Genomic DNA, 27,251 nt, shown 5'->3' on the forward strand with positions numbered 1-27,251 from the left:
GCAGCGTAGTTCGATGAAGGCAAACTTCTTTGCCCCACGTGTCTCTTGTATCTCTAATCTGCGGAGGGCTCATCCCACTCCGCGGGCTTAATCAGGCCATGAAGCCTGCTAGACCAACTTCTCTCGCTCCAGGCTCACTCCACCTCTAGTGTCAGTGAAGGGTTCATCCCCTCCACTGCCCCTCTAATAGGCGTGGAACCCCGATGGGGTCACTCTTCTTGCCCCATGTGCCTTTTGCGTCTCTGATCTGTGGAGAGCTCATCCCACTCCACGGGCTTTAATCGGGCCATAAAGTTTGCTGAAACAACTCATCTTGTTCTAGGCTCCCCCCACCTCTGGTGTCAGCGAATAGCTCATCCTCTCCACCGATTCTCCCTCTGAATGGCATAGAAACCCGGTCAATCTCATTTCCCCATGTGCCATTTGCCTCTCTGATCCGCAGAGGGCTCGTCCCCCTCCCCGGGCTCGATCATGTCATGACCTGCTAGAACAACTCATCTTGTTCCAGGCTCCCTCTAGCTCTAGCGTCAGTGAAGGGCTCATCCCCTCCGCTACTTCTCCCTCTGATGGGCGTAAAAGCCTGATGTGGTCACTCTCATTGCCCCATGTGTCTCTTGCATCTCTAATCCACGGCGGGCTCATCCCGCTCTGCGGGCTCGATCATGCCATGACCTGCTAGGACAACTCATCTTGTTCCAGGCTCCCTCCAGCTCTAGCATCAGCGAATGGCTCATCCCCTCCGCTGCTTCTCCCACTGATGGGTGTAGAAGCCCGATGGGGTCACTCTCATTGACCCATGTGTCTCTTGCATCTCTGATCCGTGGAGGGCTCATCCCGCTCTGCGGGCTTGATCATGCCATGATCTGCTAGAACAACTCATCTTGTTCCAGGCTCCCTCCAACTCTAATGTCAGCGAAGGGCTCATCCCCTCTGCTGCTTCTCCCTCTAATGGGCGTAGAAGCCCGATGGGGTCACTCTCATTGCCCCATGTGTCTCTCATATCTCTGGTTCTCTATCCGCATTCCTATTTAAACATCATACATAGCAAACAAATTTCATTTCACAAAAGTGTTGTGGTCTTATATTTACAAACAACCCTAGTCCTTAGCTCTGGACTTTCCTTACATTGCTTGGTAACCTCATTACATTCAATTGCAAAACTTTTTCAACATTCTTACATTCCAAGGTTTTTCTATCAGTTTTCCCTTCATTGTTCGCAGCTTCTAAGTACCAGACCCTCCTACATTCACCACGGTGTATGGCCCTTCCCAGTTCGGACCCAACTTCCCATCCTTTTCTTTCTTTGTACTCGTAGTCACTCGGCGGAGCACCAAGTCTCCTATCTTGAATTGCTGCAGCTTGATTCGCTTGTTATATTACCTTTGTAGCCGCCTATGATACTCTTCTAACTGGATGCGTGCTGAGACTCATTTCTCTTCTGCCAGATTCAAATCCCCTGCCAAGATATGCCAGTTCGACCCGTCCTCCATGGCCTTAGTTCGCATGGTGGCCGCCACCATCTCAGAAGGAATTACGGCCTCGACGTCGTAGACGAAGGCAAATGGTGTCTCCTTGGTGGTGGTTCGAGGTGTAGTTCGATAAGCCCAAAGAACATGGTTCAACTCATCTGCCACGTGCCCTTCTTGTCTTCCAACTTCCTCTTGAGGTTGTTCATTATTGTTTTGTTGGAAGATTCGGCCTGTCCGTTGCCCTCAGGGTTGCAGGGGGCCGAGAACCCCTGTTTCACCTTGTACGCCTGCAGAAACTTAGTCACCTTTGCTCCGATGAACTGTGTCCCATTATCAGCAATGATGGCATACGGCAGCCCAAACCGGCAGATGATGTTCTCCCATAAAAACTTAATTACCTGTGGCTCCTTCACCTGTTGCAAAGGTACGACCTCTATCCATTTAGTGAAGTAGTCCATTGCTACCAGCATATATCTCCTTTTGTCATTGGCCATGGGCAATGGTCCTACGATATCCATCTCCCACATAGCAAAGGGCCACGGACTTGAGACATTATGGAGGGGTTCCACAGGGGTGAATATTAGCTGTGAAAATCTCTGACACTTGTCATATTTCTTAGTGAATTCCACCGCATCCTTTTTCATGTGGGGCCAGAAGTAGCCTTGTGTCAACATTCGATGCGCCGTAGTCCTCCCGGCGGAATGGCTCCCACACTCACCTATGCAATTCTGCCAGCACCTCCAAGTTTAACCGCGGTCCTAGACATTTCAACAATGGTCCGTTGAAGTTTTTTCAATACAATTCACCTTCCAACAAAACATATCTCTGAGAAGCCTGTTCCAACCTCCTTTTTTCTTTCTTGTCCGTCACTTCCTTTCCCTCCAAGAAATACTTAATGGGGTCCATCCATCCCCTTCTTCTTCAGTAATCTGACACACCTCTATCAACTCCTCCATTCTAGGCCTCTCCAATCTTTCTACCTATATTGTTCTTTCCTCTGACCCAGGCATGGCTACCACCATGTACGCCAGAGCGTCTGCATGTCTATTCTCACCGTGCCCCAAGTGTACAAATCTGAGCTTCGCAAATTTGTTGGCCCTTTGGTGCACTACCTTTAAGTACTTGGCCATTTGTGGACATCGGGCAGCGAACCCTCCATTTGCCTGACATACCACTAGGTTCGAATCGGAATACATGGTTAATTTCTTCACTCCCAAGTCCTCAGCCATTCTCAATCCCGGTATAACTGCCTCGTACTCTGCTTCATTACTAGATGCCACAAATCCTAGATTCATGGTCAGCTCTATTATGTTATTGTCATGAGTAACCAACATAACCCCTATGCCGCTGCATGCGTCCATGGTAGATCCATCTGCGAATACTCTCCACCCAGTCCTCTTATCCCAAGGGTCTAGTAGATCGGGCTCTACGTCCTTCTCTAATTCCATGACCATCTCCTCTCCCCACGTGGGATCCTCTGCGGGGAACCCTGCCAGAAACTATGCTACTGCCTGAGCCTTCTCTGCTGTTCTTATCTGATATTGTATCTCGTACGAGCTAAGCATCACTGCCTATTTCAACATTCTACCTGATTTCTCAGTCCTTAATGCTTGTTTGAGAGGCAGGTTCATCACCACCACAACCGAGTGTGACTCAAAGTAAGGTTTCAGTTTTAGGGTGGAGAAGATTAAAGCAAGGTCATACTTCTCCATTCTGTTGTACCACGTCTCTACATCCAACAATGTTTTGCTTTGAAAATACACTAGCTTCTCCACTCGATCGACTAGCCGGACAAGACCTGAACTAACCGCATACTCGGTGGCCTCCAAATACAGGTATAACTTCTCCCCCTGCTCTGGTCGTGACAGCAAGGGAGCCTTGCCCAAATACCTCTTCAGCTCTTGGAACGCCTCCTCACACTCTGATGTCCATAAGAAATCCGGGGTGCTTCTCAGTAACCGATATAGTGGTCTACATTTGTCTGATGACTTGGAAATGAATCTATTCAAAGCCACAACCCTGCCAGCAAGCCGCTGCGCCTATGTGACATTCTGCGGCGATGACATCTCCACCAAGGCTCTTATCTGCTCGGGATTAGCCTCTATTCCCCGATGAGTAACAATGTAGCCCAAGAACTTTCCTGTGGTCACTCCGAATGTGCATTTCTTGGGATTCAACTTCAAATTGTAGTTTCACAATATCTTGATTGTTTCCCTTAATCCCTCTAGATGTTCCACCTCAGACTTGCTTTTTTCCACCATGTCATCTATGTATATTTCAATCCCCTTCTGAATCTTGCTTTCAAATATTTTCTTCCCCAACCGTTGAAAAGTGGCTCCAGCATTCTTTAGTCCAAATGGCATCCTTGTATAGCAATATGTGTCACCTTCTACAACAAATGTTGTCTTCTTCTGATCTAGCTCGTACATTGCGACCTGATTATACCCAATAGATGTGTCCATGAACGAAAATATCTTGAATCCTGCTGTCCTATCCACAAATTCATCCACCCGTGGCATGGGATAGCTATCCTTCGAGCACTCCACATTCACATCTGTAAAGTCGACCCACATCCGGACCTTGCCATTCTTCTCTGGTACAGCGACCACATTGGATAGCCAATATGTAAATTCCACTTCTCGTATTATTACAACTCCTTTCAACCGTGCAACCTCCTCGCGAATGCCATACACATATTTTGGCCTAATGCTCCGCATTTGCTGCCTCACTGGCTTGGCATCTTCCTTCATGTGTAACTGATGACACACAAACTCTGGATCTAATCCTGTAACATCCTCTATCACCCACGCAAACACATCTTTGTTTTCTGACAAGAATTGTATTAACTTACTTTTCCACTCCTCCGACAAACTGGACCCTACCGACGTGAACCTCTCTTCCTCCCTCTCCCTAATATTTACCATTTCAATCTCATCAAGCGTCTTCAGACCCATCGCTGACTCCTCTTCCCTCTTCCTAATGGTGCACTGTAACTGCTATGCTTGCCTCTTCCTAGGGTTTGAGTTCTCTTCTTCTGGTTCGTGGATTAATCGTTTCACTGTACCCCGATGACTGTTCTTAGCCGTCACCTGATCTCCGCGAACTTCACACATGCCTGTCGGGGTGGGAAACCGAATCACTTGGTAGTACGTCGATGGGACAACCTTCATCTCGTGAATTCACCGTCTCCCTAAAATCACGTTGTACTATGAAGAAGAATCTACCACCATAAACCGTGCGAAAATTGTCACTGGACCCATGGTTACCAGCAATAAGAGTTCTCCCATGGGCTCTGTCATACTCCTATTGAACCCATATAAATTGGTTCGCAGAGGCCTCAATTGCCTAGGATCAATCCCCATTTCTTCTAAAGCTCATTTAAACAACAAATCCACTACACTACCACAATCGATCAACACCCTCTTTAACATATAATTACTCATTGCTACCGTGATGACCAACGCGTCTTCATGGGGAGAATCCACTACCTGTAGATCCGCACTGCTAAAGATAATCCTGTCTTTGTCTTCTACTGACCCTATCCTTGGTCGCGGCCTGTCTGACCCATCATTGATTTGCTGGATGCTTGTGGTTCTCCTCACCCTGTCTCTATGCGCATTATGACTTAGTACCTCCCCACTAAAAATCACATTGATTGTTCTTAATATTCAATCCTGGCACGACAAGCGCTCCTCATTCTGTACACCTTTCACAAACTCCCTCATCCTCCCTTTTTCCACTAATTGCTGAACCAACCACTTCAGTGCATAACAGTCGTCGGTTTCATAATTTCGTATCTGATGAAAGGCGCAGAAAGGTTTATCCGCCAGTTCTATTGGTGTGTTCCGCGACCCTTCATATCCCTGCAGGTTCTTAATCAATGATAGTATCTCGCTCAGGGGTCTATTCAGCAGCGTCACTTCTATCTCGCGGTATGGCTTCCTTTCTCTGTTCTCCCTCCGGATCCCCTCCAGGCTTCTTTCTGCCCATGGGGGGTATCCGCGATACCTACCGCTTTCCCTTTCGGATGTCTCTGCCCTTCGGCGTTCCCTATCCTTCTCTAATGACAACACTGCTTTCCCTGATCTCTTAGACTCCTTCTATACTGTGTCCTCATACCTGATATATTTTTCTACCCGCGGATATAACTCATGCAAGGTTGCAATCTCGTTCTTCACCACAGATTGGTGTACTCCAGTTCCTGGCCACAACCCCCTCTCAAATGCGATCACTGCGGTTCTCTCATCCAGATTTTCAACTTTCAATGTCTCGACTTTGAACCAGCACAGATACTCCCTCACTGATTCCGCATATCTTTGTTGGACATTGAACAATGCCGCGATATCTACCACTAGCTTCTTTTGGTGTATGAAATGACCTATAAATGCATGTTCCAACTCTTGGAAATTACTTATGCTTCCCGCTGGCAACTGGTAATACCAGTCCGATTCCCCTCCTTTCAGGCTAGCTGGGAACATCATGCACCGCAGTCCATCATACCGCGCCTCTTGCCTGAGAGGCATCTGTTGTCAGAATTTATAGATGTGGTCGGCCGGGTTTCCTTTGCAATCATATCTCTCGAACCTAGGTTGGTTAAAATGCTTTGGCACCTCTGACGTCCAGATGCTGTCCGCTAATGGATTGCGATTTAGTCCGGCTACGACTTGGCTAGCTGCTCCCCCACTACCCTTTGCCTGCTGCCGATTCGCCTCTCTATCATTTTCTATCATTCCTGAACTTGTTCCATGGTCAAGCCTGCCACCGGGTTCTCGACGAGGTTAGGCCCCCCTTCCCCGTTGTCGGATTCCTCACCTGCTTCTTCCCCTTCTTGCTCCTTCGCTATTTCTTTTTCTCTCCTCAGTTCGTTGTTCTTCTCTCTCAGTCTCCCGATCTCCTCTCGCATAAGCTGAGTCTCTTCTATTTCATGCTCCACTTCTTGATCTCCCGCCTTATCTATCACCGCCTCCAGTGTTGGATCTTGCACCACTGCCCTCTTCGGTCTGCCCACCCCTTTCTTCGCTTTCGGTGCCATTTCTACCTTCTACACTCTCTTCGGTCCCCACAGACGGCGCCAAATGTATGAACCTAAAAAACTACAAACAAGAACCGAAGAATCTAAGATTCAAAACCTAGAACTATTTGCTCTCTCTTTTTCTTTCTTCTCTTTCCTTTCTCACTTCTCTAATGTGCGGCCCCCTTTCTTCTATCCATCCTCTTCTTTTTATATCTCTTCTCCACTTCATCTGGTTCCTCCACCTGTCTTTCAATCCCTTGGTCCCTCTTGCTGCTGTACCTATGCCAAGTCCGCGGTTAGGGTTCCGCGGTCATAATCCCATACTCCTCGTCTTCCCCTACTAGGTTACATCCCCTTCCTTCTCCTGTTGACCTAGTCTACCTCTTTTTATTAGGCCACGACAATACCCCTTCTCCACTTCATCTGGCTCGTCCACCTGTCCTTCCATCCCTTGGTCCCTCTTGCTGCCGTACCTATGCCACGTCCACGGTTTAGGGTTCCGCAGTCACGATCCCCTACTCTTCGACGTCCCCTATTATGTTACCTCCCATTCCTTCTCCTGTTGACCTAGTCCACCTCTCTTCATTGGGCTACTACACCTTTCACAAACTTGATTAGTTGGAACAGAGTTAGACATCTTTTCCATTATTTGGTTATTGTAGCCGGAGAATCTGGTACTCGATTCTAATGGAGCTCTTAAGGTCTCAGATTTTGGACTAAGTGTACTGCCTTAGCAAGTTCGAGTGAGTGTGGTGGCATCTATTTCATTTTTTTTGCTTGTTAGTAAATGTGAAAGTTATGCCTAATAGAAGTTTATTCCAAACAATTAATCATTTTTTGCTGCGAATACCCTATGATTATTAGATTTTGTTTTTGTGGAGCAATGACTAAGAAGTCATATTTCAGTGCTTGTAAAGATTTGACTGAACTTTCAAGAAGATGGACTGCTTCATACAACATGAGGAACACCTAACTATGTTGCTCCAGAGGTAATCAACAAATATGTGTGTCTAGGGGGTAGGTTCGTTAGAATACAATGCTTTATTGTGAAGTAGGATAAGATATTACATACTATAGGGAATGAGTTCTGTATGTAAGGATTTTATTTCTGAGCGTATCTGATATTCATATTGACTACATTTGATTGCAGATTCATATTCTTGTGTGTATAGCTATTGCATTAGACCTCAACCTAATTCATATTCAAAGTAGTCTCAAGATAATAATAATATTTTAGAGGATAGATAAACAAAAGAATTGGCATAATCGATAAACATTAAACTATTGGCTAATGATCATGAAATAGTTTCATTTGCTAGACAAAATTTAAACTAAATTTTTAAATAACAGTTTCAATAGTGAGTAATGTTCATAAATAGTAAGCTTTTATTCATAGTGCTCTGCCTGTCATGCTCAGATGGTTTATGTGTTGTTAATGTAGATGTATGAACCTAAAATCTCAATCTCTCAATAGTTCTCTCTTTTTCTCTTTCCTTCTCTCTCTCAATGTCTTTGTTCTCTCTTTCTCTAATGCGGCCTCCCTCTTCTATCTCCATCCTCTTCTTTTTATACCCCTTCCCCTTATGATATGGATCACCCATATGTCCTCTCATCCGGTGGCTCCCCTTTCTGCCATACATATGCCACGTCCGCAGTCTAGGGTCCCGCATTTATGTTTCTCTGCTCCCTAGGTTATCTTCTTATGCTGCATTCCACTCTTTGTCCCACTGACTTGGTCTCTTTCCCTTTATGAGGTCACCACACCCTCTGTATCTGGATCGTCCATCTGTCCTCTCATTGTGTGGCTCCCCATCTCTGCCATACACATGCCACATCCGCGGTTTAGGGTTTCGCAGTTATATTTCCCTGTTTCTCGAGTTATCTTATTATCCTGCATCCCCCTCTTTATCCCGCTAACTTGGTCTCAGTCCCTTTATTGGGCCACCACAAATGCCCCTTCTCAACTCTGCGGTCCTATTAATGGACCCGGGGTCGAGAACCCTCACCGCCTCATTCTCTGTGCAGCCTAATATCCCCTCATCGGTTTGCGTGTGATACTGATTGTAATCATCACGCGTTTTCTGCTGCCCCTCGTACTTTGGGCTGACACGCATCGCCTATTGGCTAGATCACTGGCCCGACCCCTCGATTTTCCCAACTCTCCAAAATTACCTTTTTATCCCTCCTCTATTTAAACTCTTCCCCTTCTCCTTCCTTTCTCATTTTAACTCTCACACTCTTCCTTCGCTTCCCTATTGCTCTGCCACCTTTCTCCCCTTCGACCAACTTCTGGCCTGCGTGCGCGTCCTCAATTCCTTCGGTGACTTCCTTTCCCTTCAAGCATTATCTTTGGGCTCTTCACTTCTCTACTTGCTTCTCTTGGTACATTTTCTAAGCTTTCCCCTTTTTGTTTTAGTTTGCACTGTTACTTGAATTTATTCAAATTCTAGCGTCTGTTCCTCTCCTTTTCCAATGTCTGATTATGAATTCGGTGACTCTTCCTCTTCCCGGTCCGGTAGAGTAGCGTCTCCACCCCCTCACCTCTGGTCGCCTGATCTCCTTATTGCCGCCCCTTTCCCGGTGTCGTAGACCTAATTAGGGCGCAATTAGGGTTGCCTATGGCATTCCGGCCGACATAGTTTTAGAACATGTGCCATCTGTCACCCACTACCCCCACCTGGTTCCCCGACGTCCGGGGCACCTTGTAATCACTGTGGGTCAAATTGTCGCCGGTTTACCGTTGCCTCTCACTCTACTGGACGTCGAGGTATGTAATCATTTCAATATTCCCCCTTGTCATGGCATAGGGAATTTTTGGAGAGTTATGTATGTCGCGAACTTGTATAATAAGACCGGAGACCCTAAGATTACGAGTCGCGATATCTTTTCTCAATACTACATCAAGAAAAGTACCAAAGATATTGGTGTGGGGTACCAGTCCTTTTGTGTGCGCCCCCAGAAGCAATCCATTCTACTCCGCACCACAACCTCGGATAAAGTGTGGCATCACTACCCGTTGTACATATCGGGGCAGTTTTTGTCTGCGGACCTTCCTTCTGATTTAACTCTTAACCATCTCGCCTTCATACCCCGCTGTGCGTATCTCTGTTCTTCCCTTCTAACTTGATATATTTCCCCTGTTATATCTGAACCGTGGTATCTCTCTGTTTTTCAGGTTGGCAGCCAGACTCCAAGTCTAGCATTTACTCCGACATCTCGAGTCCTATTTTTCAACAGCTTCGCGACCTCAGCCCTGCCCAAGCTGACCGCCTGGGTATTCATCCTACTACCGCTACCCCATTGCTACCAATCCCCGACTTACACAATATAGGCGGTTTCTCAGCTCCATTTTTTCGTCCTCCTCCTCCCAAAGAGCGTAAACCCCGAGCATCTCCTCCTCCAAAGAAAAGGTATCAAACTCACACCTCCCGCCGCAATCCTCCCCGAACCTCCACACACTCCCCCGCCTCCCTTGAATCTAACGATCCTCCCACCTCCTCCGCTCCTGAAGATGTCCTTTCATTCTGCTCTATCTCCAATTGGGACGATCAATACACCTCTCCCCACTCCCCTCCTAAAGATATGGACGTTCACAAGCAAAAACTTTTTGACAGTGATACCGATGAAGATGAGGTGCAGGAGGTTCCCTCCACAGAGGTGCGGGCACCTGCAGAACCCCCTCCATCCAAGAAACAGCGGACCTTAGCATCTTCAGAACCTACCCCTACCACTCAGCGAACCTCCACATCCGAAGAACCTGCTGCTACCATTTCATCCTTTCCCCCTGCTGCCTCTTCCCCTCGCACAGTGCCAAAACCAAGGTGGCCTCCCTGGAAAAAGAGCTCAACGGCCCTGGTGGCCTAAGATCTACCTATGCCGACCTTCAATCAGATCTAGCAGCTGCCAATTTGGCCAAAGTCAAGGCCTAGGATGAGCTCCAGTCTGTGGAGAGAGCTCACAAATAGTACATGGATAAGGTGAACGAACGTCTGAGCCATCAAAGGGAAGTGCTCCTCCAACAACATTAGCTCAGCCTGGATGCCCCCACTCAACAACATCAAGCAGCCATGGACGCCCTCACCCAGAAACATCAAGAGGCCTCCGCCGTATCGCTGCAATAGCACCAGGCCGACATGACTGTACTCCGCGACCGCTTCATGCTCTTGGCCGACAATAAGGCGGCCACGAAGATTCAAGAGGAGCATGAGAGACTCACACGGGAAGGTCATCTTCTCCCCGAAAGTCCCGCCACCCTGGTGATCGAATCCCCAGAAGCCATGAGGGAAGATGTGTCATCCCAAGAAGTCCTTCGCAAACATCCGGTGATAGTTTTGACCCATTGACCCAAGCGACGGTCACCCCTGAGGCCACCACAGCCTCCGTCGAGGAAGCTACTGAGGAGGTTCCCGCTACCACTATCCAAGAAACTACTAATGTGATACCCGCCAATGATTCCACCTCTGAAATGATCTAGAGATCGTCTTTATGTAATAAGATACTTCTACATTGTTTGCTACACTCCTTATTTTGCTACTATTTCTTTTAATGTGATATTTGATTTTGTTTATTGCGTAGTTGCCTCTTTATCTCTTGATTCTAACTACTTGTTTACATTGCAACCTATCTCCTTAGGTAGATTTCCAGGGCTCTACCTCTATCCCCTGCTCTTTTTGATTGTATCCACTAGATATGCCTCCGACCAAACCCCTTCTTTCCCCTTGGTTGGCGATGTTGCCTGATGTAGGCAACCCTACTTGCCCCAGGCATTGTGTGTATATTTTGTCCAAAAAGGACTCATCCCAGTCTGATGTCTCTGTTGCCTCATCCAGGAAGGGCTCATCCCCTCCACCGTCTCTCTCCATGATTGGGCTCCATGCCCCATGTATAGATCGCATCTCCCGTCCTCGAAGGGCTTATCCCGCTCCGCGGGATCCGTACCTTCAGGAAGCTACTTGGGGCAACTCCTCTTGCCCTAGGTCTAGAGTCACCTCTGATGTTGTATCAATGAAGGTCTCATCCCCTCCAATGTCTCTTTCCATGATTGTACTCCATGCCTCGTGCATAGATCGCATCTCTCGTCCGTGAAAGGCTCACCCCACTTCGCGGGCTCCGTAGGTTCAGGAAGCTACTTGGGGCAACTCATCTTGCCTCAGGTCTAGGGTCAACTCTGGCATTGTATCAGTGAAGGGCTCACCCCCCCCATTGTCTCTCCCCATGATTGGATTCCATGCCCCATATATAGGTCGCATCTCTCGTCCGTGAAGGGCTCATCCCGCTTCGCGGGCTCTGTAGCTTCAGGAGACTATTTGGGGGCAACTCATCTTGCCCCAAGTCTAGAGTCATCTCTGGCATTGTACCAGCGAAGGGCTAATCCCCTCCGCTGTCTCTCCCCATGATTTGATTCCATGCCCCATGTATAGGTCACATCTCTCATCTCGCGAAGGGCTCATCCCGCTTCGCGGGCTCCATAGCTTCAGGAGACTACTTGGGGCAACTTTTCTTGCCCCAGGTCTAGAGTCATCCCTGGCATTGTATCAGCAAAGGGCTCATCCCTTCCGCTGTCTTTCCCCATGATTGGATTCCATGCCCCGTGTATAGGTCGCATCTCTCATCTGCGAAGGGCTCATCCCGCTTCACGGGAATGATCAGGCCGTGAAGCCTGCTGGAACAACTCATCTTGTTTCAGGCTCACTCCAGCTTTAGCATCAGCAAAGGGCTCATCCCCTTCGCTGCCTCTCCCTCTGGTAGGCATGGAAGCCTGATGATTCTCTTTGCCCCATTTATCTTTTGCATCTCTGATCTGTGGAGGGCTCATCCCACTCCGCGGGCTCGATCAAGCTGTGAAGCCTGCTGGAACAACTTATCTTGTTCCAGGCTCGCTCCAGCTCTAACATCAGTGAAGGGGTCATCCCCTTTATTGTCTTTCCCTCTAGTTGGCATGGAAGCCTAATGGGGTCACTCTCCTTGCTTCATGTGTCTCTTGCATCTCTTGTCCGTGACTCACATTCTTGTTTGGACATCATACATAACAAGCAAATTTCCTTTCACAAAAGTGTTGTGGTTTTATACATTTACAAGCAGCTCTAGCCCTCTGCGCGATCTTCCTTACATTATTTTGTAACTTCATTACATTCAATTGTAAAAAAAATTCAACATTCTTACATTCCAAGGCTTTTCTATCAGTTTGTCCTCCATCGTTCGTAGCTTGTAAGTACCAGACCCTCATACTTCCACCATGGTGTACGACCCTTCCTAGTTTGGACCTAACTTCCCATCCTTTTCTTTCTTTGTGCTTGGAGTAACCCTGCAGAGCACCAACTCTCCTACCTTGAATTGTCGTGGCCTGACCCGCTTGTTGTATTGCCTCTATAATCGCCTGTGATATTCTTCCAATCGAATACGAGCTGAGTCTCTTTTCTCCTCTGTCAAATTCAAATCCCCTGCCAAGATGCGCCAATTCGATCCCTCCTCCACGGCCTTGGTTCTCATAGTAGCTGTCACCATCTCTAAAGGAATCACGGCCTCGATGCCATAGGCTAAGGCGAATGGGGTCTCCTTGGTGATTGTCCGAGGTGTGGTTCGATAAGCCCACAGAACATGGTTAAACTCGTTTGCCCATGCGCCCTTCTTGTCTTCCAACTTCCTTTTCAGATTGTTCATTATCGTTTTGTTGGAAGATTCCGCCTGTTCGTTGCCCTCAGGGTTGTAGGGAGCAGAGAACCCTTGTTTCACCTCGTATGCTTGCAGAAATTCAGTCACCTTTCCTCCCGTGAATTGTGTCGCATTGTCCGTAATTATTGCATATGGCAGCCCAAACCAGCATATGATGTTCTCCCATAGAAATTTAATCACATACGTCTCCTTCACCTGTTGCAATGGTACGACTTCTATCCATTTGGTGAAATAGTCCGTGGCCGTCAACTTATACCTCCTTTTGCCGCTAGCCATGGGTAGTATTCCCACGATATCCATCGCCCACATGGCGAAAGGCCACGGACTTGAAACATTATGTAAAGGTTTCACAGGTGTGAATATTAGCTGTGAAAATCTCTGACACTTGTCACACTTCTTAGCAAATTCCACTACATTCCGTTTCATGTGGGGCTAGAAATAGCCTTGTGTCAATAATCGGTATGCCGTAGTTCTCCCAGCAGAATGGCTCCTACAGTCCCTTTCGTGTAATTTTGCAAGCACCTCTAAAGCTAACCGCGGCCCTAGGCATTTCAACAATGGCCCATTGAAGTTCTTTCGGTACAGCTCACCTTCTGACACAACGTATCTCTGAGAAGCATGTTCCAACCTTCTTCTTTCTTTCTTATCAGCCACCTCCTTTCCCTCTAAAAAATGTTTAATAGGATCCATCCATCCCCCTTCTTCTTCTGTAATCTGACACACCTCTATCACCTCCTCTGTGTTTGGCCTCTCCAGTCTTCCTACCCTTATCATTCTTTCCTCAAACCCAGGTATGGCCGCAGCCACGTACGCCAGGGCGTCCGCATGTCTATTCTCCCCATGCCCCAAGTGTACAAATCTGAGCTTCACAAACCTACTGGACCTTTCGTGCAACACCTTCAAATACCTAGCCATTCACATACATCGGGCAGCGAATCCCCCATTAGCCTGATATACCACTAGATTAGAATCACAATACACGGTCAATTCCCTCACCCCCAAGTCCTCGGCCATTCTCAATCCCGCTATCACTGCCTCATACTCTGCTTCGTTACTTGATGCCGCGAACCCTAGTTTCATGGTTTGTTCTATCAGGTTATTCTCAGGCGTGACCAACATAACTCTTATGCCGCTGCATTCGTCCATGGCGGATCCATTTGCGAATACTCTCCACTCATTCCTCTTATCCCAGGGGTCTAGTAGGTCAAGCTCCCCCTAAACTCAGCCAGAAACTCCACTACCGCCACGCCTTCTCCGCGGTTCTTATCTGATATTGTATCTCGTACGAACTAAGCATCACTGCCCATTTCAACATTCTCCCTAACTTCTCCGTTCTTAAAGCTTGTTTGAGAGGCAAGTTAGTCACCACTACCACCGAGTGTGACTGGAAGTACGGTTTCAGCTTTAGAGTCGAGAAAATTAATGCAAGGGCATACCTCTCAATTCTACTATACCGCATTTATGCATCCAACAATGTTTTACTTTGAAAATACACCGACTTCTCTATTCTGTTAACTAGCCAGACAAGAACTGAACTAACTGCGTACTCGGTGGCCCCCAAATACAAGTATAACTTCTCCCCCTACTCTGGTCTAGATAGCAAGGGAACCTTACCCAAATACCTCTTCAACTCTTGAAACGCCTACATTCTGACGTCCACAAGAAATCTGGGGTGTTTCTTAGTAACTGATATAGCGGTCTACATTTATCAGATGATTTAGAAATGACCCTATTCAATGCCGCAACCCTACCCGCCAACCGCTGCACTTCCTTGACATTCTGCGGTGACGACATCTCCACCAGAGCTCTTATTTGTTCCGGATTAGCTTCTATTCCACGATGAGTAACAATGTAGCCCAAGAACTTTCCTGTGGTCACTCCGAATGTGCATTTCTCTGGGTTCAGCTTCAAATTATACTTTCGCAGTATCTCGAATGTCTCTCTTAATCCCTCTAAATGCTCTTCCTCCGACATGCTTTTCTCCACCATGTCATCTATGTAAATTTCAATCCTCTTCTGAATCTTGCTTTCAAACATTTTCTCCCCCATACGCTGGAAAGTGGCTCCAGCATTCCTTAATCCAAATGGCAACCTGGTATAGCAGTACATGCCGCCTTCTATAATAAATGTTGTCTTCTCCTTGTCCGGTCCGTACATCGCAACCTGGTTATACCCCATAGATGCATCCATGAACGAAAATATTTTGAATCCTGCTGTCCTATCCACCAATTCATCCACCCGCAGCATGGGATAGCTATCTTTCGGGCACTCCACATTCACATCTGTAAAATCGACGCACATATGCACCTCACCATTCTTTTTTGGTACCGCGACCACATTGGACAACCAATCTGTGAACTCCACTTCTCGTATTATTCCAGCTCCTTTCAACCGCGCCACCTCCTCGTGAGTGCCCTCCGCATATTTCGGTCTAATGCTCCGCATCCTTTGCCTCACTGGCTTGGCATCCTCTTTCATGTGTAGTCGATGACACACGAACTCCGGATCTAACCCCGTAACATCCTCAATCAGCCACGCAAACACGTCTTTGTTTTCTAACAAGAATTGTATTAACTTACTTTTCCATTCCTCCGGCAAGCTGGACCCTTCCGCGGTGAACCTCTCTTCCTCCCCTTCTCTAATATTCACTACTTCAATCTCATCCAGTGTCTTCGGACCCACAATTGCCTCCTCCTCCCCCTCCACTGAGGGGCACTGTAATAGCTATGACTGCCTCTTCCTAGGATTCGATTTCTCTTCTTCAGGTCCGCGGATCAACCATTTCACTGTACCTCTTTGACTGTTCTTGGCCGTCACTTGATCTCTACGAACTTCATACATACCCGTTGGGGTGGGAAACTGTATCACTTGATAGTATGTTGATGGGACTGCCTTCATTTCATGAATCCACCGCCTCCCTAAAATTGCGTTGTACTGAGAAGAAGAATCTACCACCATAAATCACGCAAATATCGTCACTAGTCCTATGTTTACAGGTAGTAAGAGTTCTCCCATAGGCTCCGTCATACTCCCATTGAACCCGTATAAATTAGTCCGCGGAGGCCTCAATTGCCCAGGATCAATCCCCATTTCTTCCAAATCTCCTTTAAACAACAAGTCCACTGCAGCACCACAATCGATCAACACCCTCTTCACCAGGTAATTGCCCATTGCTACTGTGATGACCAACGCATCCTCATGGGGAGAATCCACAGCCCGTAAGTCCGCACTACTAAAGACAATCTTGTCTCTGTCCTCCGCTACGCCTATTCTTGGTCGTGGTCTGTCTGTCCCATCATTGATCTTCTGGATGCTCGTGGTTCTCCTCACCCTGTCTCCATGAGCATTATGACTTAGTACCTCTCCACTGAAAATCACATTAATAGTTCCTAGTATACGATTCTGGCGCGGCATACGCTCCTCATTCTGTGCTCCCCTTACAAACTCTCTCATCCTCCCTTTTTCCACCAATCGTTGAACCATCCACTTTAGTGCATAACAGTCGTCGGTCTCATGATTGCGTATCTGGTGATAGGTGCAGGAAGGTTTATCAGGTAGTTCTCCTGGGGTGTTCCGTGTCCCTTCATATCCCTGCAGGTTCTTAATCAACAACAATATTTCGCTCAGGGGTTTATTCAGCGGTGTCACTTCTATCTCGCGGTATGGATTCCTTTCTCGGTTTTCCCTTCGAATCCCCTCCCAGCTTCTCTCTGCCCTTGGTGGGTATCCGCAGTACCCACCGCTTTCCTTTTCGGTTGCCCCCGACTTTTAGTGTTCCCTGTCTTTCTCCAATGATAACACTGCTTTCTCTGATCTCTTAGACTCCTTTTGTATATTGTCCCCATACTTGATATACTTTTCCACTTGCAGATATAGTTCATGCAAGGTTGCAATCTCGTTCTTCACTACCGACTGGTGTACTCCTGTTCCTGGCCGCAGCCCTCTTTCAAATGCGATCACTGCGGTTCTCTCATCCAGATTCTCAACCTTCAATGTCTCAGCCTTGAATCGACATAGATATTCCTTTACTGACTCCGCTGACCTTTGTTTAACATTGAATAGTGATGCGATATCCACCACACTCTTTTTCTGGTGTATGAAGTGATCTATAAACGCCTGTTCCAATTCTTGGAAATTTCTTATGCTTCCCGCTGGTAACCGTAATACCAGTCCGACGCCCTTCCTTTTAGACTAGTCGGGAACATCATACACCGCAGCCCGTCATATCGAGACTCTTGCCACAGTGGCATCTGCTGCCGAAAATGATGGATGTGATCCACTGGGCCTCCTTTAACGTCGTGCCTCTCAAACCTAGGCTGGTTGAAATGCTTTGGGACCTCCGAAGCCCATATGTCGTCCGCTAATGGGTTACGGTTTAGCCCGGCCATCACCTGACTAGCAACTCCCCCACGACCCTTCGTCTGCTGCTAGTTTGCTTCCCTGTCATTATCTATCATCTCTTGCACATGTTCGATTGTCAAGCTGGTCACTAGATTTTCAACGAGATTTGGCCCATCCTCTTCCTCTTCAGAGTCCTCACTTGCCTCTCCGCTTGCTTCTTCCTCTTCCCTTTCCTTCTCTCTTCTCAACTCGTCATTCTCCTCTCTTAATCTCCCGATCTCTTCTCTCATAAGCCGCATCTCTTCTGTTTCCTGCTCCTCTCTTTTGTCTCTTTCTTCATCAATCACCGCCTCTGCCATATGTTCCTGCACCGCCACCCTCTTCGGTCTACCTACCTTGTTTTTAGGTGCCATTTCTAACTTGCTTTTATCTCTCCCCACAGACGGCGCCAAATGTATGAACTTAAAATCTCAATCTCTCAATAGTTCTCTCTTTTTCTCTCTTCCTTCTCTCTCTCAGTGTCTTTGTTCTCTCTTTCTATAATGTGGCCTCCCTATTCTATCTCCATCATCTTCTTTTTATACCCCTTCCCCTTATGATCTGGATTTCCCATCTGTACTCTCATCCGGTGGATCCCCTTTCTGCCATACATATGCCACGTCTGCGGTTATGTTTCCCTGCTCCCCGGGTTATCTTCTTATCCTGCATTCCACTTTTTGTCCCGCTGACTTGGTCTCCTTCCCTTTATGGGGTGACCACACCCTCTGTATCTGGATCATCCATATGTCCTCTCATCGTGTGGCTCCCCATCTCTGCCGAACACATGCCACATCCGCAGTCTAGGGTTTTGCGGTTATGTTTCCCTATTTCTTGGGTTATCTTATTACCCTGCATCCCCCTCTTTATCCCGCTGACTTGGTCTCCTTCCCTTTATTGGGCCACCACAATAGAAAACTTGTTCGTTTTCTAATTCAAATGTCCTCTAAGTTGCTTCTGCTACAGTTGGGTATGTGTAGTTTGCTTTTATGTTTTCATTTTGTTCCATGTAAGCCTTATTTTTCTCGTTGTTAGCATATTCTTTCTTTTCTACGGCCTGTAAAAATAAAAAAAATATTTGCTCTTGGAAATCTTCTAGTTCGAAAATTTATCCTGTAGATAGCTGTAAAAAAAAAAGATTAATTATCATTTTTTATCTCTAACATTGATTTGTTAATTTTTAACAATCAGTAAATGTAAAATGTATTGATTTACCTTTTTCAAAATATTGCTTGTTGTGTAAATTCATCATAAATTTATCAAGTTTCATCTTGAATACTCGGTTGACAAATCCTTCATTCCTTGAGCCAATTCCATTTTTTTCAATATATTTTGTAGTTTCTTCATCAGCATTGAAATCCATTACAATTTCAGGGGTTTTTGTGACTGTGGTAGCACTGAAATTTTTTTTGTGTAACCATTGAGTTGTCAGTAGTATCATCTAAACCTGTGTACATGTCTGCCGTGATTATTGGTAGTCGGCTGTTTGCTTTTATCTGTTCAACAAATGTAAAACAGAATCTTTGTGTAAAAGTAAATGCAAATGTAGAGAAAAATAAATATTTCATTAAGTTATGATGAACTATAGATAGTTCAAATTGAAAAAAACTAAAACATAAATTTGATGGATCTAATACTATGCTAATCCTCATCCAATAGAGAATTCATCTTGAAAACAACTAAAAAAATAAATTTGATGGATCTAACACTACGCTAATCCTCATCCAATTCTGATAAATTATTTGGGATGCTTAGGTAGTCCATTTCCCAATTTGGTCCTCCTATAAGAAATGCTTCATTTATTGACTTCAAATAGACATTTTTTTTTTCTCAAGTTTTCAATATATTGATGAAATTGTTTTTCTCTAGTATTTGATTCATGTAGCTTTTCACGTTTAGTAATGACTTCTTTGTGTTTGAAGTCTAAAACCTCAAATTTGTATATCTGTTGTAGAAAGCGGATAGCGTTTCCTGCAGCCACATTTTCTGAGCTTACCTTGATACATCCCCGGAAATGATTCGCTTATAAGATAATTTGGATTTTTGAAGATTTCTCTCATTATTGGCGAATCTATTATGACATCTGCATCGTATTTGTTGTTTTCAATCTTTGATATGTAAACTGGTTCTCCCTCAATTTTTTCCTTGATGAGAATTTTCCTCAACGCTGTCTTGAGTGAAATATTGTGTTTGGTTTCATACTCCATGAGTTGCATTTTAAAAATCACATTAGTTAATTATGATTTGGAATGTGATAGTAATGACAACAAAATGTTTTGTAGTTTGAACAGGAGCAATTACAAATTGTCAACCAATTGGTGATGAAGTGTTTTGGTTTAATGAAGAAGGTAACATTAATAGCCCTAGTCATTCGTCAACAACTTAGGTTTATTTTACACTAACAATGGCAATTTGACATGTTCAAAGCTCAAGGCAAACGATTTTTATTAGTACAGAGAATTTGTTATTATCCAGAAATATCCAGTCTTACCATTTATTGACTTGCACAAAGTTGAGCTTGTTCTTTCTTAATTTTCCATTTACTAGGTTCTTCGACACTTGACTTATGTCAGGGCTTATAGTAATTTGCAAATTTTAGAACATGCACTATTTTAGGCTTTGTTTTATTGAAGGCTCTTTGACTATTTTGAAGGGCTCTGTGGGATGATACTAAATATGGGTCAAAGGTGTTACTTCCCTATGGACCTTCTTGATGTTGTTGGCATACCATGCTCTCCTGAAAACCGTAAGGTACAGAAAACTTGAATTTATTTTGTTTTCAATCTTTGTTGCTTATACTTTTTGTGTGCTCCTTGTTTCTTTGGTTAGTTGGTTGGGTGTTATATGTGCCCCTGGGAACCCATTCCATTTAAAACTATATATATCAATGAGGTATCTTTTTGAATTAAGATGCATACATTAGTTCTAAGAAAACGATGGCACTGTTGGTAAGACTTAAAGTTTTTACAAATGGACTGATTCCTTTGTGATACTAACCCCACTTCGTCTAACCATACTACAGAAAATATCTTGTACTATACCGAACCCAATAGTCCAATAGTCCAACTCAATCTGAAAATCCATTTTGTTACATATTAACATCAACATCAACTCATTGATTATCTTGCTTTATTTCCATACTTTATAGTTCATCAACTCTTTAGGGTACTTTTAGAAACTTAGAAATTGTGACTTAAATATAATATTTTTATTTTTTACATATGTTTAAGCTGGAGAGTCAGTATCATGTGCCAGCTACGACTCTTGGATGGTTTACTTACCTGAAGGTGAATTCTTGTCACTCATAGGTCCTACAGATATTCTAAAGGTTAAAGCACTTTTGAGCTATTTATTTTCCAGCATTCTCAATTTTCTACTAATTGAACCAATTTATCGCTCAGTTTAAGTATAGAGTTTTGTTGTTGACACTCGACAGTTTAAATTTTTAGGACCTTAAGAAGTATGTAAGTTTAGATGCTGTTTGAGAATGGAGGAAACTTCTTGTGAGTATTGGTGATTTTTGAACGAATTTATTGATTGTTATGTTAGCATATGCTTCTTCTTGTTGTCTCCTAACAGGCAATCTTTGAACGAATTTATTAATTGTTATTTTAGCATATGCTTCTTCTTGTTGTCTCCTAAGAGATGTTATTCATGTAGGACGCAGTGCTTCCAATGTCTGCTGCTGCAAATTCTCTACCGCCTTTATCGAAATCATTTATCCAAATGGGACCTCAAGGAGCTCTTAGTGCCACAAAACTTCTCAGTCCTTTCTCAGATATTTTTGACTCGTTAGAGTTAAAAAATCCTTTTGTGCGTAACTGGGTGGACCTTTTATGCTTTCTACTCGCATGGATGAAATCTAATGGTACACTCTCAGCAGGGTAACTATTAATACTTGATTTTTAGACTTAAGAGTTTCTGTTGCTGTTGTCGTCCTCTTCATTGGCATTCTTCTTACCATGGACTATCTAGGGATTCTTTCTGATGTTACTGTAGGTAAAATTCTATTGTTGTTGTTGGGCATGCTGGGTATTTTTTGCATTTTGGACTCATTATCTTGATATGCAATTCATTCTTCCCTTCGGTGCTGAATGTCACATTTCGTTCCAATTTCAGGTTTTCATGTTTGCAGAATGGTATAAACCTCGTTGTAAACTCGAGCATTTTCTTCATGGAAGTGGGGGAGTGGTAGATTCTCTTGTCAGGGGAATGCAAAAATTTGGTGGAATGCTCTCTCTAGGATCTCATGTAGAAAATATTGTTGTTGAAAAGGGTCGATCTGTTGGAGTCAGGCTAAGAAGTGGTCAGGTAAAATTTGGTATGTTATCCCTAGTTGTTTGGATTTACTCTCCTTGTGTCTTTCTCAACAGTCTTTTGAAAACTTATAGCTAGCTTGTATATGTCAAATACTTCAGTTAATGGCATCTTTACTTCACTCTGCACTTTCTTTCTCCCATTTTTCAGTATATTAATTTTCATATGGTTTCTGACCTCTCCTCTTGAGATTGTGTCAAGAATGAGTGCAGACCCTTCTTTTGAATGAAAACAAAGGTGTATATGATTTCACTAAACAACATTTTATTGCTTCTCTTTAGAATTTTCATTCATGATCATTTTTACAGTAAAATTTATTCCCTTTGTCATTTTATAAACATTTTCTCGTGCTCCTGTTTCATTTTACTCTTTATACCACTTCATAATCATTTGCCTCTTTCTTTTTCATGGTGGATGTACAAAATGCAGTATCTGGATGAAAACAAATCGTTGATTCTGAAGATTCTTGAGAACCAGAATTGTGGAAAACTAAGTGAATGTGCAGAGTAAGTTTGGTTACAACCATCTTGATTGTGAAGAATGATCCTTCACATTATGCTTGCCATCCTTTTCCTTTGTGATTGAGAATGTATAGAAAGTCGAGATTGATTTTACACCCCATACTTTGTTTTCCCACCATTGCAGGAACCAAGCACGGTTTCAATGAAACCTCATGTATCTTGCTGCAATTTCTGATTCTCAACCACAGCCACACAACGTATATGCTCAGGTAGAACCGACTTCCTCCAAGTTATTACTGATTTTATATAATGTGGGTATCTCGCCAGATCACTTCACTAAAGTACACATTGGGTTGCAGTACTCTGGTGCACCCATGCAACCAGGTGCGCATTACATGCAGCATCAGCAGGCCCAGCAAATGACGCAACAACAACTCATGGCTGCTCGATCGTCCCTGTTGTATGCACAACCACTTTCAGCAATGCAGCAGCAGCAGCAAGCCAGGCATGGCCAGCTTGGGATGAGCTCCGGTGGTAGCAGTGGACTCCACATGATGCATGAGGGCAGTGTGGGAGGAAATGGGGCACTTGGAGGTGGTGGTTATCCTGATTTTGGCCGCGGAAGTGGCGGTGAGGGCTTGCAAGCTTCAAGCAGGGCAGTAACTATTGCTAGTAAGCAAGATGTTGGAAGTGGGGGTCCTTGAGAAGGCTGCGGTGGGAACTCAGGAGGCCAGAGTGAAGATGGAAGTGAATCTCTTTATTTGAAAAACGGCGAAGAAGTGAACTAAATAGTGGAAGTGAGTTGGACAGGCGTCAGCATAACTTTAGAATGCAGTAGAATTAGAGCTCAAGGTATGTGTTGTTGACTTATAAGCTAATATGTAATGATGATTAGCAGTACTATTTGTAGGGCTTAAACTGACAGTTGTTTTAAGTTTTTGACAATAGTTAGTTTATTATGTAAATCTATGCTTTGTTGAATGTGTGGCATGTGGCATTTGAGTTGAAGTTAGGGTATTAGATATATCACTTATTGGTTATAAGTGGGAAGCGATTAACACCTTGCTTTTACTAACAAAAGCAGGTCAAAATTAGTTTATAAGCAATTTTTCTTATATTGATTTGTAAGTCTTTTTTAGCATACTTATTTCGCATCTATTCTTAATTTTTTGGGGTTTTGGAAAAACGTAATTGTGTTTTCTTTGTTGAAAGACATTTCCCAACTGCCATAATTATGGAGCTTATTCTATTCATTGCTGACCATCTCTAAGACTACCGAACCGGGGTGCTAAGGTTTGTCCTTTATCTTCGTTTAGCAGAATCTTAGTATGTGAGCTCATATATTGGATTGAAGCATTGCATGTTCCACCAGAACCTGATGAATTGTTTTTAAATGTCTTTATTTGAAATCTAATGTTGTGCTTTTAAAAAGTGCTATGAATTTTTATGTTGGTTATTCTTTATCCTGATGATAAATATATATGGTTCTAAATGTATATTACCTTGACAATTGGTTGTGTGTATCACATGATTGACATATTTATTTATGTTTTAGCTACGCGAAAGGAGTCTTTGTTATCTAATGGAATGGGAGGCAAAGATACAATTGCAAGTTTATTAGTTTTGCTAATGGAAGTAGTTCGGACAACAGTAGCTTGCGAATGTATTTATGTTCAAGCAATGGTAATTAAGGCTTTCATCTGGATGCAAAGTTCACTGTCTGATTCAGTTTAGTGTTCAACACTACTAAATGATATCTTGCTCACTTTGCATGCTCGGTTTAAGGTACACAACTTTTAGGTGAACAGTTTATTTGTATCAATTTGTATTGGTGTCCTAATTTTCAGTTTATGTGCGTGTTTTTTTTTTTTACTTAACTAACAATAATAACTCTAGTAATATATATATATATATATATATATATATATATATATATATATATATATATATATATATATATATATATATATATATATATATATAAATATAATAAAAAAACAGTCTTTTAAGCTCTTTGTGTGAAGCCTACATCGGACGGCTAACAGTTAATACAGTCAGTACATCTGACGGCTAATAGTATATTAATCCTCATAGATATATATATTAATCGGACGGCTAACAGTTAATACAGTACAGTATATTAATCCTCATAGATATATATATTAAATTATATCTCAAATTATATCTCATATCTTCATTCGGATATATATCCACAGGATTATATCTCATATGATATATATCCGAAGAAGCTTTTACCTGATTATATCTCATATGATATATATCCGAAGAAGCTTTTACCTGGGCCATATGATATATCTCATGTGATATGTATCTCATATGATATATATCCAAGGCTATATAAAGCTCTCACGCTTTAGAAGCATTGAAGCCTGACTCTCAACATCTATTTTTTTGAGCACAGTATTTCCTTTTTCCTTTCTGGGGGAAAAAACAACAACAAAACAAAACGAAACATAAAAAAAACATAGGTCTCATAAAAAAAAAACAAGCAAATGGAGGATGCATCAATTAACAAAGCATTCCTCTGTCCTCAAAAACTCAAAGGCCGTGCATTTACGAAGTTTCAACAAGTGTTTTTGCCCAAAGTTCCATGCACGTAAGAAGTAGATAGATTAGTGCCAACGTTGGCGTCCAAGCAAGGGTTTTAGGGACATGGAAGTGATTGGCGCATAGTTGGAAGTTATAGACTTATAGGCTTTATTGGCTAGGTTTCTATCTGGGACCCGGGCTGAAAGTAAGTCCTAATTCCTAACCTCTGGCTTGGGATCTAGGAACAAGTAACTGTGTTGGCCCAGGTGCACGAAACTTTGATGAACTCAAGATCACAGACACATAACCTTCGATAGTTCCTAAGCGAGAGCTGTTGGTCAGGTCCATTTTTTATACACAAGAATCATCGCCACTATTGACTATCCTGTCCCACGTCACATGCCCAGAGCCCCAGATACCTCATATAGAGGTGTCGATCATCACTCACACCAATCAATGAATATATTTGAAGTGAGAATCATGTCCTGTTACATAACGAATAAGCCATGAATAAACTTAATCACGGACACTTCACATTGAAAGGTTCCTTTTGGTTCATACTATTTTTTTTATAAGATGTTGTTAGTTATATCATTTTTCAACCTGCGCAGTTGGTTCAAGACATCGACTCTTATGATCCACCACTAAAAGGATTGTAGGAGGACCTTAATTTTGTCACCCCGTCTTGGAGACCGAAGCTTTGTCATCTTTGCAGCCATTAATGTATGTATTCTATGTTAATGACTAAGTTACACATAACTTTGAAACAGATAGAGTTGCCTCCAAGTAGAGGTGAAGATTTGCGAGATGAAGTGCTTGCTCGAGCTTTATGGACTTAAGGTAAGTTTATGGCTTCTATAACAAAGATAATAACATTAATAAGCCATTTTATTCCCATATATGATATAGTTTTACTCATGAGATAAATGGAAGTTTGTGAGTAAGGTAGGGTTGATTATATCACTTTTTATCGTTAACTTTTAGTCTATATATGGAAAAAACTGCAAGTGGGGAAGCATAGAATGGGTGATGAGTGGCATGAGAAGTGGTGGGAACATTACGATGCCTCTGGCCAAGCTGAGAACATTACTATACATTCGTGTTGTAAAAATGTCATTCAAGTTAGATCAATTCTGTACGATTATTTGGAAACATATGCAATTTTTTATCGCCTCCACGAAGACTAGATGTAATTTTTACATCCATAATGACTTGAGTGGCATAGCCATGGGTTAAATTCTAGTATATATATATAGGAACAAATTGAAGGAAAGTTTGCTCCATATCAAAACTCAACAGCAACAGTAAAAGAAAATTTTAACAATGAAAGTGGTCTACTCTAAAACACCAAACATACAGGCTCAAAAAAAAAAGACACAGAAATCAAAATACTACTTCATGCTTTTGTATAACAACATGAGAAATCAACAAAATTATTAAATAAGATACTGGATAAAAAATAGTTTACCTTGTCCATTTTTTTTTAACTCTTTGTGAAGCCTTGATTGAATATCCTCTATTGTATGTAATAAAGAAAAGAAAAAGAACTCAGTTAGATATGGAAAACTAATGTATTGAATTCAACATGTAAATCAGAAAATTTAAAAAAAAAAAAAAAAAAAAGTTTACATTTTTTTTTTATTTGTTTTTTGTGTTAGGCAGATCATTGGTTTTGTATATATATAGTTTTGTTTAGGTTTTCTTATGTCATTAGAAGTTCAGTATTGATAGGATTCTTATTTTGTATATATCCATAATGAGTTTTTTTTTTTTTTTTTTTTTTAGGTAGATCGTTAGTTTTGTATATAGATAGGTTTGTTTAGGTTAATAGGATCTTTGGGTTGAAGAAGTCCTTATGGTGGTTGGAATCCAGTCAGATTATTTGGGTTTTTATTATTGGGCTTAACCCATTTTAAGTAGGCATGGGAATCATACTGTATACCATGCATGACTATATGGTTACATGATTTTGTCAGCAGCTACCATCCCTAACTCTCATATGCGCGTCAGTCCTAATTTGCATTCATAGTTCTAGACTTCTAGTAAGATAGCATTGACAATGAATATTATGGTCATCTACCAATTAGAAAAAAGAGCAAATTGTTTCCAAGTCACAAAAGATTTACTCTTTACTCAAAAAGAGTCGAGAAGTGTCGGAGGCTTAGAAATAGCACTGGAGATTAAGTTGTAGAGATGTACTAATAAGTACCTCATAGCATGCGAGGCGAGGGAAGGGCAGCAGCAATGGCATCATAGAAGCAAAGGTCCCAATGACCGTACTAGCTACTATGTGTACCGGATGAAGTACACCTTCAACAGAAGTAACACCCTATAGAATAACTATTTGAGCTAGTGCAATCCGCTTAGCTATAGCGTGTGTGGACTCAGGCA

At 43.2% G+C, this 27,251-nt stretch overlaps 2 protein-coding genes and 1 pseudogene across 3 annotated transcripts; 1 reads left to right on the top strand and 2 right to left on the bottom strand.

Annotated features, from left to right (window-relative positions):
• Nucleotides 1-2,449: 2,449 nt before the first annotated feature.
• On the bottom strand, nt 2,450-2,923 carry LOC147483443 (uncharacterized). The gene has a single exon (XM_086579557.1). It carries the CDS (start codon nt 2,921-2,923, stop codon nt 2,450-2,452), a length of 474 nt encoding a protein of 157 aa, XP_086435683.1.
• A 10,664-nt stretch (nt 2,924-13,587) lies between these two features.
• LOC147483444 (uncharacterized) lies at nt 13,588-14,070 on the bottom strand. Its single transcript, XM_086579559.1, has one exon. The coding sequence runs from the start codon at nt 14,068-14,070 to the stop codon at nt 13,588-13,590; it is 483 nt and encodes a 160-aa protein (XP_086435685.1).
• A 6,795-nt stretch (nt 14,071-20,865) lies between these two features.
• LOC147483445 (GRF-interacting factor 1-like) lies at nt 20,866-23,353 on the top strand (annotated as a pseudogene). The gene is made up of 6 exons (XR_015204802.1): nt 20,866-21,035; nt 21,193-21,400; nt 21,652-21,843; nt 22,279-22,355; nt 22,495-22,579; nt 22,670-23,353. The product of XR_015204802.1 is annotated as a GRF-interacting factor 1-like (transcript).
• Nucleotides 23,354-27,251: the final 3,898 nt, after the last annotated feature.

This window comes from Coptis chinensis, chromosome 8, assembly GCF_015680905.1.
Source record: "Coptis chinensis isolate HL-2020 chromosome 8, ASM1568090v1, whole genome shotgun sequence".
Classification (NCBI taxonomy): Eukaryota; Viridiplantae; Streptophyta; class Magnoliopsida; order Ranunculales; family Ranunculaceae; genus Coptis; species Coptis chinensis.